Source organism: Neovison vison, chromosome 4, assembly GCF_020171115.1.
Source record: "Neovison vison isolate M4711 chromosome 4, ASM_NN_V1, whole genome shotgun sequence".
Taxonomy (NCBI): domain Eukaryota; kingdom Metazoa; phylum Chordata; class Mammalia; order Carnivora; family Mustelidae; genus Neogale; species Neogale vison.
Window position 1 is genome coordinate 83,487,261 of NC_058094.1, and position 12,331 is coordinate 83,499,591.

General features: G+C 35.9%; 1 protein-coding gene across 2 annotated transcripts in view; it reads right to left on the reverse strand.

Annotated features, from left to right (window-relative positions):
* Positions 1 to 12,331, reverse strand: part of SNTG1 (syntrophin gamma 1) — a 939,244-nt gene that overhangs the window by 54,055 nt on the left and 872,858 nt on the right. For both annotated transcript variants that reach the window (XM_044245618.1, XM_044245617.1), the window contains 2 exons: positions 6,009 to 6,161; positions 3,374 to 3,466 (listed from right to left, as the gene is read on the reverse strand). In XM_044245618.1, coding sequence (XP_044101553.1) covers positions 3,374 to 3,466; positions 6,009 to 6,161 — 246 coding nt within the window. The remainder of the gene's footprint in view (positions 1 to 3,373; positions 3,467 to 6,008; positions 6,162 to 12,331) is intronic.

Here is a 12,331-nt window from a genome sequence, read left to right on the forward strand (position 1 = left end):
GCTACATTGCTAATGTAAACTGAAGTATGGGAAATGCAGAGTTATTTAGTGTGTCTTGTACTGTCTAGAAAGTCCAGGGAAAGAGTTTTCCCTGAGGACTTTCAGGCACAAGGGACAAGTAACAAAACTAGCTTGACATTCCCGAACCTCACTGCTTCCAAACCTATAGCAGTCTAGTGTAAACTAAGGCCACAAAGACTTTATTCCCTACCACAAGTATCTAATTTGGTCTTCTAATTTATTTTTTCATTATTGTCTATTTTACTTAAAAAATATTTTTTAAAAATGATAAATATGGAGATATATATGGATATATATATGGACATGCATATATCCATATATATATATATCCATATTTATCATTTCTCTCTCTCTCTCTCTCTCTATATATATATATATATATATATACATATATAAATTCTCCCCTTTGCTGGTGTATTAACAGTGTAGAACTTGCTTTAAATGGAACTCAGCTAACTACTCAGTACACCTCCTCCCCCTTTCTGGAATCTATACTTTATCATACGACCTTTGGTTTGCTTCCATAGTCACTTCAAAGCTGGAGGCCCTGAGCAAGATGCAGAGCAGACGGACAAAATAAGAACAGTTAAAAGGTATCAATAGTATTGCTGCTTTGGCCTTCCTGAATCCAAACATTTAAAAAATCTGCTGGGCACATATTTTTAAAGATTCTTTCCACTGGCATATCAAGTAGAGAAAATAACAATATTATTTAACTGTTTTAATAAAATATTGGAACAAAACAAGCTTTAATTTATACATTATAATTATTTTTTTTTCTTTTTTATATTTAAAAATAACTTTTGGGCTTTACTTACTTACTTACTTACTTACTTACTTTGGGCTTTACTTACTTTACTCCATTCCATGGAGTAAGGCCACCTTCTTGCAGTACAGGCAGGTCAGTGGTTTGCCCTGACATAATTATTAAGAGTTCCCTATTACTGTGCAAGTGTCAGTTTAGTGATGAATACCTTGCTCATCACAAGGAGACAGGCTCTCTCCCTCCATCACAATTCTCAGGTGGCTTTGAAGTTAGAAACTTCCAATAAAGGAAAATGGGAAGATGGTGCTTACCACTCCCCAAGGCCACTGGCTTTTTCTGTGTCAAGCTTGTACTGACTAAAATCTCATTTTTGCTAAATGATATGCCCTAGATGGTATCATAACAATTTGCTTAGAGTCTCTTGGGTGCTCATTCCTTTCCTGCACACCCAGGCAGGAATACCTCAACATGTCATATAGAACATCCACATCTGGATTTTCTCCCTTACCACACAAAGGGATAAAACAGGACCTTGACATGGATTTAGATTATACTATCCTTAAAAATAAAAACCAATAAACAGAAACAAAACAACAACAACAACAACAAAAACTTAAGTTCAGGCATTCAGAAATGAGTTCAGATGAATTTTATTTTATTACTTTCCCTCTTATATATGAGTGATTCTTCCATCTTCATGTGGTAGAATTTGATGACAATTATAGCTATAATGTTCTCTTTATAAAATCACACTTTAATTTTTTTTCTAACTGCTTTAATTATTTTGAAAGTTATTTATTACATTGATTTAATAATTATGAAATTGAGTAGTAAAATTAGTAAATATGTTATTAGATTTAGATTAAAAGGTATCCAATCAGATTGCACTAAATATCTAAATATCTACTCTAATCTAAATATCTATCTAATCTAAATGTCACTGCATTTAGATTAAAAGGTATCCAATCAGATTGCACAGGACTTTTCCATGGGTAATATGTTATATTAATTTAGTACTCGTGAGGCTATCCTGAATTGAATGAATATTTTATTCCAAAGAAAGTCTTTGGTCATAGGAAAAAAAAGAGATGGCAGTCTCATCTGAGAGTTATCAAAAGAGCCACAGCACCTGAAATTCCATATTTAGATAAATTTTTTTGGCCTTATACAAAGGCAATGCACTGGATGGTCTAATCAATCTGACCAGCAAATGTACGCTATTTAATTTCACTAAGTGAAAAATAAATTGCCCATCTTTAAATAATTTGAGCTTTTGTGTGACAGTCTCAGTTGCTGGGTCATGAAAACTCCTAAGATCTCTAGACACCAGTCCACATCATACTTGACTACACAATGGATTCCCATCTTTCCCGAGATCCGAAACCTCTTATTCTCAGGACACTGCCTTTCTCACACATTTATATCAAGCTTGTTTTCCTTGTATTTTGAAAATTCTGTACAATGCTTGATTTTTAGGTAAGATAAATGTTTCCCAGTAAAGGGTTACTCAGTAATCTTTAAAATTAGTGGGAAGGAATATATGGGTTTATTTCTTAGGCCATAATTTGATGAAGGAAAAAGTGGAGAGTATCTGAGGAATAGATTGTCATGGGAGGGAAAAGAATGTCCTCCATGGGGACCTGAACCTCAAGTCAGAAAATGCAGCAGTGACTCTGGTACTGGGAGATTATCAATGGGTGAAGGATCAGTTGTGTTTAAAGATTTTTTAGACATGACTAACTGAGAGGATTCCTTTCATGCTTCAATATACACTCCTCTTAGAGGAAGATCTTTTGTGGAAAAGGTATCCAATCAGATTGGACAGGACCTTTCCAAGCTAATAAGGGTTAATAAGGATTATATTTCCTGGCTAGAATTTCTAAACCCCAAATTCCTCTATACTATGATTCTAACATATTACCTATAAAACTAAACTCTAAAAAAAAATGTTTTCCCTGTTTGGATATTGGGGATACTGATGCAGAAAAAATAATAATAAATAAAGAAACCCTTTTTTAAAAAACTTGTATTTGCCAGTTTGGGTCTCTTTGTGTTGTGTCTCCTTCAAATGTGACAAGTCAATCTGATGAATGAATCTCCTTGTTAGACATGTCAGAAATTCAGCATCAATTTTACTCTTTAACTGATTGATGTTCTGTGAGGACATGTCCAATAAAGGAGGGAAAGGAAAAAAAAAAAAACTTGTGTTTAGAGAAAAAGAAATTTCCCTTAGTAAGATGCTAAACCTTTAGTAAAAGAGAATATATAAATATTCTCTTTTGCATACATTATTATAATGCATACATTATAATATATTATAAATTGTAATGTATATATATTATACATATATATTCACTTTATACACTTAAAATGTGTTTTGGAAACATGTTTGTGTCATTAAAAATTCAAGCTTTTGTGTTTCTATAAACAGAATAAAGCATGATTTTTCTTCTATTAAAAAATGAGGATCTTAAGTTTGATACATGATAACCAATTAAAATGTTGACAGGAATTAGAAGTTATTTCAGTCATTCTTAAACTACAGTGTCTGCAGCACATTCCTCAGAGCTGATCTGAACACATTACCTTTGTTGCAGCATCAAAGCAGATAAATCCAGTGCTAAAGTCAATTGTGAGTCCCATTAGATGACTTTCTAGCACACATGCATATGTCTTGCACTAGATAGAACAGAAAATACTGTTACTTTTCTTGTGATTGACCCAATATCAGTATTAACAGACAACATTTATCAAAAGACTGTGTGATAGGTCCTAATAAGTTGTTTATACAATAGCTAACTTTTTTTTTTAAAGATTTTATTTATTTATTTGACAGACAGAGATCACAAGTAGGCAGAGGCAGTCAGAGAGAGAGGAGGAAGCAGGCTCCCTGCTGAGCAGAGAACCCGATGTGGGGCTCGATCCCAGGACCCTGAGACCATGACCCGAGCCGAAGGCAGCGGCTTAACCCACCGAGCCACCCAGGCGCCCCTACAATAGGTAACTTAATATCAGCAATAATTGTATAAGAAACATAGTATTATTGACATCTTAATATTAATAAAGCTAGCTGAATAGGTTTTCACCTGCCAAGAGGTATTCAGGACCACATATTCAATTCTGCTCCTTGTGAACTTGTCTTTATCTTGTGCTATACTGACAACCTTTGCAATGTTGCCAATAAAACTGGTATAAAAATGTTTAAGCTTAGGCAAGATTATGTTGTTATTATATTTTATAGCTAAATAACACTGCATTTAGATTAAAACAAAAGTGAACTATTAAAGGTTAAGATATTATTCAAATTCTTGGCATATCAATTTCATGGATATTATTAAAAGAGCACTTTAAGGCACACAAACACAGATTCAGTAACCAAGGGAAAAAATATAAGAACATCTTTACCTTGAGAGTCTCTCATATAATGCTCATCCATGTGGTACAAGCTATTTCCTAAAGACATTTATCACTTGCTTCTTATTTGTATAAACCTACTGATTCTTCAAAAATCATTAACGACTTTTCACAATGAGATAAGATTAAATTATAATTTTACTTACATAAATATTTTGGAAAGACTACTAAAATAGAAATACTAAAATTTAACAATAACAAATATGAAATAAAAACTCGGGACATATATGCTACATGATGCCTCTTTTTGTCCACAGGCCAATTTTGTTTTCATTTAATTGCAAACTCTACTGGTATATTCAAATGAAGAAAAATGTTCATAATTCACAAGGAGGGAGAAAGGGAAGAAGAGAACGAGATAAACTGATCTCAAGCAAATTTTTTTTTAATTTTATTTATTTGACAGAGAGAGGTCACAAGTAGGCAGAGAGGCAGGCAGAGAGAGAGGAGGAAGCAGGCTCCCTGCTGAGCAGAGAGCCCGATGCGGGACTCGATCCCAGAACCCTGAGATCATGACCTGAGCCGAAGGCAGCGGCTCAACCCACTCAGCCACCCAGGCGCCCCAAGCAAATTTTTAATACTAATCCTTACATTATATTTATAATACCGTATATAAAAGTACATTAAATGAATCACATTTTGACTATAATGATGGCTAAATGCATCAAGTTGCCTTCACCAAAAACCTATACTCATGGCTTTAAGCCCAATTTGCATAGTAAAGTTATAACCATGCCAAATTACCCCTTTGAAGTCAAGTTTTCAAAAACCAGCTCAAAAAACAAACTTAATGGGCCTTTTAACTTCAGTTTTGGGTCTAATTTTACTTGTTTAATGCATGGGTATCTTCCATGCTTGTATCCACCCATTACTACCTTACTAAAACTACTGTCAATATTAAGAAATCTTCAAGGCTATCTCATGCCCACTAATTTAGACATAATTGTTTGCTATTCTTAACTACTATAATTTAAAAGAATATATCAGATGAAAACCTCTTCAGTACAGAACATTAAAATTTATCTCATTAAGTTCAGAATTACAAATGGAACTAAATCATTTGTAATGAATTAGTTGTGTGATGAATAATCACACATTTAGATCCTGGCTCTACAAATCCATTTACATATGGCAAGTGCATCACAACTGCTCAATTTTGCCATCAGTCTCTATCAGACAGACATCAGCCACAGAAGCAACATTTGGGGACTTTATCTATTCCATGGTCCCATGAATTGGAGAGGCTGAGGGTTCTATGAAGTTTGACCTACATTTAACTTTACATTTAAGAAATAAAGCTTAATAAATATGCAGGGCAAATGCACTGTACTTCAGCTGGTAAATGAATAAAACAATCCCAAGCAAGCTATAACTTTGTGTGGGGAATGACAAGCACATATCACTCCAATACAAGACAGTGTTAGTTGACCTACGAAAACAGACGAAAGAAGTGCTATTGATGCTCACAAGTGGAATGAGTTTGAACAGGATAGTTGTGGCAATAGTGGTAGTAATGGGCAGGAAAGACTGAAAATCGGGAAAATCTTGGTGATGATATGACCTCTGAAAAAAGTCTCAAATTACATGTATGATTTTGAAGGGTAGAGTTGAAGGGAATTATTTCTAGAAAAACCACAGTGAAAGAATGAAGCCATTCACATTAAAAGTTGGGTGGTCGTGACTGGAGAACAGGAAATTACTTTGTAAATTAATTAAAGTCATAGCATTTTCTATTGAAGATTTAAATTCTAGGGAGCAGTCATGCATTTTTAGGAGTCACAGTTCCTAAAATGTCACAGACTCTCACCTGTATCCGTTCCACCTCCAGAAAGGTTGCTGTTTGGAAGGCTCTTTCCCATTGGGCGAGGTCAGACTCTAACTCCACGGAGAAGTAGAGATCCTCCCCAGACTCAGATTGCACTGTGAAGCAGTGTTTCCGCCGGTCCAACAGGTCACTGTCCTGATGAAAACCTGGAGTTACACAGGCTCGCATACATCAATCCATATTGCTAACATGGCCATACCTTGAATCAATGTTGACTAAATTCATGGTGGAGATGCCATACTCCTAAGGATTATGATACAACTAAATCTTCATTAAAAATGGTCATAGAAGCCTGAATTCCACATCCCAAACTCATAATGAATGCATTTCTTTTATGTATCAATGCTGAAGCATCCTCATGAAACAGAAGTGAAGATTTTGGCTTCTATGCTTACTAGCAATGTAGCTACCAAAAAGTACTTTACCATGAGATTCAGTTTTTACTATGTGAAGGGATAACAGAAACAATCTCCCTTTTCCCTTACAGAGCTGTCAAGATGAAGTTAAATAATACTTACTAATATGTTTTCAAATTTTGTAAAGTTTAATAAGCATGATATTTCCTATTGAGTTGATTTCTTTAAACCTTAAAGCACCATGACAGTATTCATTTATAAGAGAAATGAAAAAAAAAAAAAAAATGAGTCTAGGTTATCTAAAAAAGTTGTTGTTTTTTTTTTTAAGATTTTATTTATTTATTTGACAGAGAGAGATCACAAGCAGGCAGAGAGGCAGGCAGAGAGAGAGGAGGAAGCAGGCTCCCTGCTGAGCAGAGAGACCGATGCGGGGCTTGATCCCAGGACCCTGGGATCATGACCTGAGCTGAAGGCAGCGGCTTAACCCACTGAGCCACCCAGGTGCCCCTAAAAAAGTTGTTTTTATTTATTTACTTATTTTTTTTTCAAATCTAGAAAATTTTAAAAATCACTTTTATTTTTTTTAATTTTTTTTATTTTTTATAAACATATATTTTTATCCCCAGGGGAACAGGTCTGTGAATTACTAGGTTTATACACTTCACAGCACTCACCAAAACACCTACCCTCCCCAGTGTCCATAACCCCACCCCCCTTCTCCCAACCTCCCTCCCTCCAGCAACCCTCAGTTTGTTTTGTGAGAGAGCCACTTATGGTTTGTCTCCCTCCCAATCCCATCTTGTTTCATTGATTCTTCTCTTACCCACTTAAACTCCCATGTTGCATCACCACTTCCTCATATCAGGGAGATCATATGATAGTTGTCTTTCTCCGCTTGACTTATTTCACTAAGCATGATACGCTCTAGTTCCATCCATGTTGTCGAAAATGGCAAGATTTCATTTCTTTTGATGGCTGCATAGTATTCCATTGTGTATATACACCACATCTTCTTTATCTATTCATCTGTTGATGGAAATCTAGTTTCTTTCCATAGTTTGGCTATTGTGGACATTGCTGCTATAAACATTCGGGTGCACGTGCCCCTTCGGATCACTACGTTTGTATCTTTAGGGTAAATACCCAGTAGTGCAATTGCTGGGTCATAGGGCAGATCTATTTTCAACATTTTGAGGAACCTCCATGCTGTTTTCCAGAGTGGTTGCACCAGCTTGCATTCCCACCAATAGTGTAGAAGGGTTCCCCTTTCTCCGCATCCTCGCCAGCATCTGTCATTTCCTGACTTGTTGATTTTAGCCATTCTCACTGGTGTGAGGTGATATCTCATTGCGGTTTTGATTTGTATTTCCCTGATGCCGAGTGATATGGAGCACTTTTTCATGTGTCTGTTGGCCATCTGGATGTCTTCTTTGCAGAAATGTCTGTTCATGTCCTCTGCCCATTTCTTGATTGATTATTTGTTTTTTGGGTGTTGAGTTTGCTAAGTTCTTTATAGATTTTGGACACTAGTCCTTTATCTGATATGTCGTTTGCAAATATCTTCTCCTATTCTGTCAGTTGTCTTTTGATTTTGTTAACTGTTTCCTTTGCTGTGCAAAAGCTTTTGATCTTGATGAAATCCCAATAGTTCATTTTGTCCTTGCTTCCCTTGCCTTTGGTGATGTTCCTAGGAAGATGTTGCTGCAGCTGAGGTCGAAGAGGTTGCTGCTGTGTTCTCAAGGATTTTGATGGATTCCTTTCTCACATTGAGGTCCTTCATCCATTTTGAGTCTATTTTTGTGTGTGGTGTAAGGAAATGGTCCAATTTCATTGTTCTGCATGTGGCTGTCCAATTTTTCCACCACCATTTATTGAAGAGGCTGTCTTTTTTCCATTGGACATTCTTTCCTGCTTTGTCAAAGATTAGTTGACCATAGAGTTGAGGGTCTATTTCTGGGCTCTCTATTCTGTTCCATTGATCTATGTGTCTGTTTTTGTGCCAATACCATGCTGTCTTGATGATGACAGCTTTGTAATAGAGCTTGAAGTCCGGAATTGTGATGCCACCAACTTTGGCTTTCTTTTTCAATATTCCTTTGGCTATTCGAGGTCTTTTCTGGTTCCATATAAATTTTAAAATTATTTGTTCCATTTCTTTGAAAACGATGGATGGTACTTTGATAGGAATTGCATTAAATGTGTAGATTGCTTTAGGTAGCATAGACATTTTCAGAATATTTATTCTTCCAATCCAGGAGCATGGAACATTTTTCCATTTCTTTGTGTCTTCCTCAATCTCTTTAATGAGTACTTTATAGTTTTCTGAGTATAGATTCTGTGCCTCTTTGGTTAGGTTTATTCCCAGGTATCTTATGGTTTTGGGTGCAATTGTAAATGGGATTGACTCCTTAATTTCTCTTTCTTCTGTCTTGTTGTTGGTGTAGAGAAATGCAACTGATTTCTGTGCATTGATTTTATATCCTGACACTTTACTAAATTCCTGTACAAGTTCTAGCAGTTTTGGAGTGGAGTCTTTTGGGTTTTCCACATAGAGTATCATATCATCTGCGAAGAATGATAGTTTGACTTCTTCTTTGCCGATTTGGATGCCTTTAATTTCCTTTTGTTGTCTGATTGCTGAGGCTAGGACTTCTAGTACTATGTTGAATAGCAGTGGTGATAATGGACATCCCTGCCATATTCCTGACCTTAGCGGAAAAGCTTTCAGTTTTTCTCCATTGAGAATGATATTTGCGGTAGGTTTTTCATAGATGGCTTTGATGATATTGAGGTATGTGCCCTCTATAAGGAAGATGTGGTCCATATACACTATGGAGTCTTATGCCTCCATCAGAAAGGATGAATACCCAACTTTTGTAGCAACATGAACGGGACTGGAAGAGATTATGCTGAGTGAAATAAGTCAAGCAGAGAGAGTCAATTATCATATGGTTTCACTTATTTGTGGAGCATAACAAATAGCATGGAGGACAAGGGGTGTTAGAGAGGAGAAGGGAGTTGGGGTAAATTGGAAGGGGAGGTGAACCATGAGAGACTATGGAGTCTGAAAAACAATCTGAGGGGTTTGAAGTGGCGGGGTGGTGGGAGGTTGGGGTACCAGGTGGTGGGTATTATAGAGGGCACGGATTGCATGGAGCAGTGGGTGTGGTAAAAAATAATGAATACTGTTTTTCTGAAAATAAATAAATTGGAAAAAAAAGATACATATTTACCTTACTTATGTGACTGTATTTTATTGAGTCAAAAAAACCTTTCACATGGCAATTTCTTGGTCTTACTTGAAGTTTTCAACTATGTTCACACATCTATGTGTATTTCAATTTCAGAGATGTTCAAAGAAAATACAGTTAAGAATTGATGAAATTTGGGGCGCCTGGGTGGCTCAGTGGGTTAAGCCGCTGCCTTCAGCTCAGGTCATGATCTCAGGGTCCTGGGATCGAGTCCCGCATCGGGCTCTCTGCTCAGCAGGGAGCCTGCTTTCCTCTCTCTCTCTGCCTGCCTCTCCATCTACTTGTGATTTCTCTCTGTCAAATAAATAAATAAAATCTTTAAAAAAAAAAAAGAATTGATGAAATTTGGTAATCTCAGGCAATAATTCAGATATAGCCTTTGAATTACATGTGGATTGTACTGAAAATGACCAAAGAATAGTTAGTAACTTGTGTCTCTGTTTCTTATATGGAGTTACATAAAGGTATCATCATTAAGCACCCAAAATGTCAGAATTATCTATTTTGGCAAGTGTTTTCAAAATAATAACTATTTTATTAGTAAATTCAATTTTCTTTTTTTTTTAATTTGGATTCTTAAAATACTAGAGGAAGAGTGAATATATGGTAGTAGTTCTTCTGATTGTAGAATTTAGCTTTGATAACTGCTGCCAGGAGATACAAGCTTAAAGAAAGCTAGATTCTCTTTGTATTTATGATTTTCCTATACTATTTCAAGGGGAAAAAATGAAAACACATTATCTTAAAAAATATAGTACAATGGTAAACAATTATAAAATAATTTTTAATCATTTAGAGCATATAATGTCTAGAGGAGTGGCAAAGACAGACATTAAATAAATTAGTATAAGTGCCATTATAGAGAGTAAGAACAGAAGTTTACATCAAATTATATGGACAAGTTAGGGAAATGTCCTCTAGGATGTAAATTTCAAACAATGGCTGAAAGATGAGTGGAGGATTAAAGGTTGAATGGCCAGGAAGAGAACTTTGGCGGACAGAGAGGCTGGTATTGGTAGAGGCCTGAAGCAAAAGCCTCAAGTATGTTCCAGAAATCCAGAGAACAGAGAAGAGAGAGGTTGTTGAGAGCCAACACTGGGAAAGGAGATGAGTCACTGGACAGATCATGAATTTTGGACTTTAACATAAGCGTAATGACAAGCCGCTATATATATAAAAAAATAGCAAATCCTCTATTTATGTTGTAAATATTTCGACTTCTCTATTACTTATTTGAATTGATAAACTTGGCACAGAAACTGTAACTAAATACTACAGAATTTCTGGAAACCCCTCCAGTTTTATGGTTTATTCAATGGGCCTTAACTTTCCTTGTAATATAGAGTTGTAACAAAATAATCAATGTCATTAATAGCCAGAAACTTTTGGTATTTTTCCTTCTCCTAAGTTACATGTTGCCATTAAATCTTAAAATAATCTTCATTTAAGATTTTCTGTTTTCTTGGCAGTAAACTCTTTGAAAACTTGAATTAGCATCTTCAATTACATTACCTGAGCACTGAAGCCCTCAGAGATAGAACCCTCTATTTAACTCTGAAAATAGAAGTTGGACATCTAAGAACACATGTGGTTATTGCCTATTGCTGCTTATAGAACACTCCTCAGGCACTGACTTGAACGATAACTGCTATGGGCATCCAGGCCCTCAGGCGTTACAGTTTACTGGGGGAGACAAGTATGTAAAAATAATAAAAAGCCTCATGACAGTTACATACAGCTAAAGTGCTAAGGAAACAGAATAAGGAGCAATAAAACATTCTTGAAAGTGGAAAGGAGAAAATTTTGCTCTAGGAAGAGATCGCCTTATCATCAAGGACTTAGGGACTCCTGCAAGAGCAATCGACTTCAAGTCTAATGGGCTCAGGTGCTCCTGCTAAGAAATGCACATTACTGCCTGTGCCATGAAAACCCCTTGAAGCGTGTGAGGCAAGAAAGAGGCAGAGTACACTGCTTTACAGAAGGAAGATGGGAAGAGTAACATGTTGGAATCCTTTTTTGAAGTATAGTGAAGAGCGATTATAGCTCAAGCATGTGAAAGAGCTGCTTTAAAAGTAATCATCCAAAACATCCATACTCCTCTGTCTCTCCCTCATGCTGTCTACTGGAGTGCACCTGCTATAGTGATAAGAACACAGGCAGTAGCCTCAGATGCTGTCTGGATTCAAATCTCAACTTTTGCATTTATTAGGATGTGTCAAGATAATGCATATACATTTTAGCATAGTTTCTGACATCAATATCATGTTGATATCTAATAAAATAAATATATATGGCATTCCCTAATCTCTACTTCCTTAACTTGCTCTCCATACACTTTGTTTATCTTTAGACAGAGTGTAAGTTTGGGTCCAGTAGGAACAGTAGCCTCTGTAATGTCTGCTCATTGGAAAGTATCGCTAAATTAATGGTAATAAAATAACAGCTATACACATCTTGAGCACTATTTTTGTACATTGATCTCATTTTCCATTTCTGCTTCAGAAGTAACCTCTAGTTTTTTAGATTTATCTCAGGTCTTCTGGACACTTTCTACAGACTAATATCCAGATCTTAGGATTTGTCTCAGATTCACAAAGCAGTATTACACAGAAACAACATACTACAGCTATGTTTGCTATTAATATATATGCTTTTCCAAGGTATTCAGAGGACAATGGTAAACCAAAGAATTTTTTGA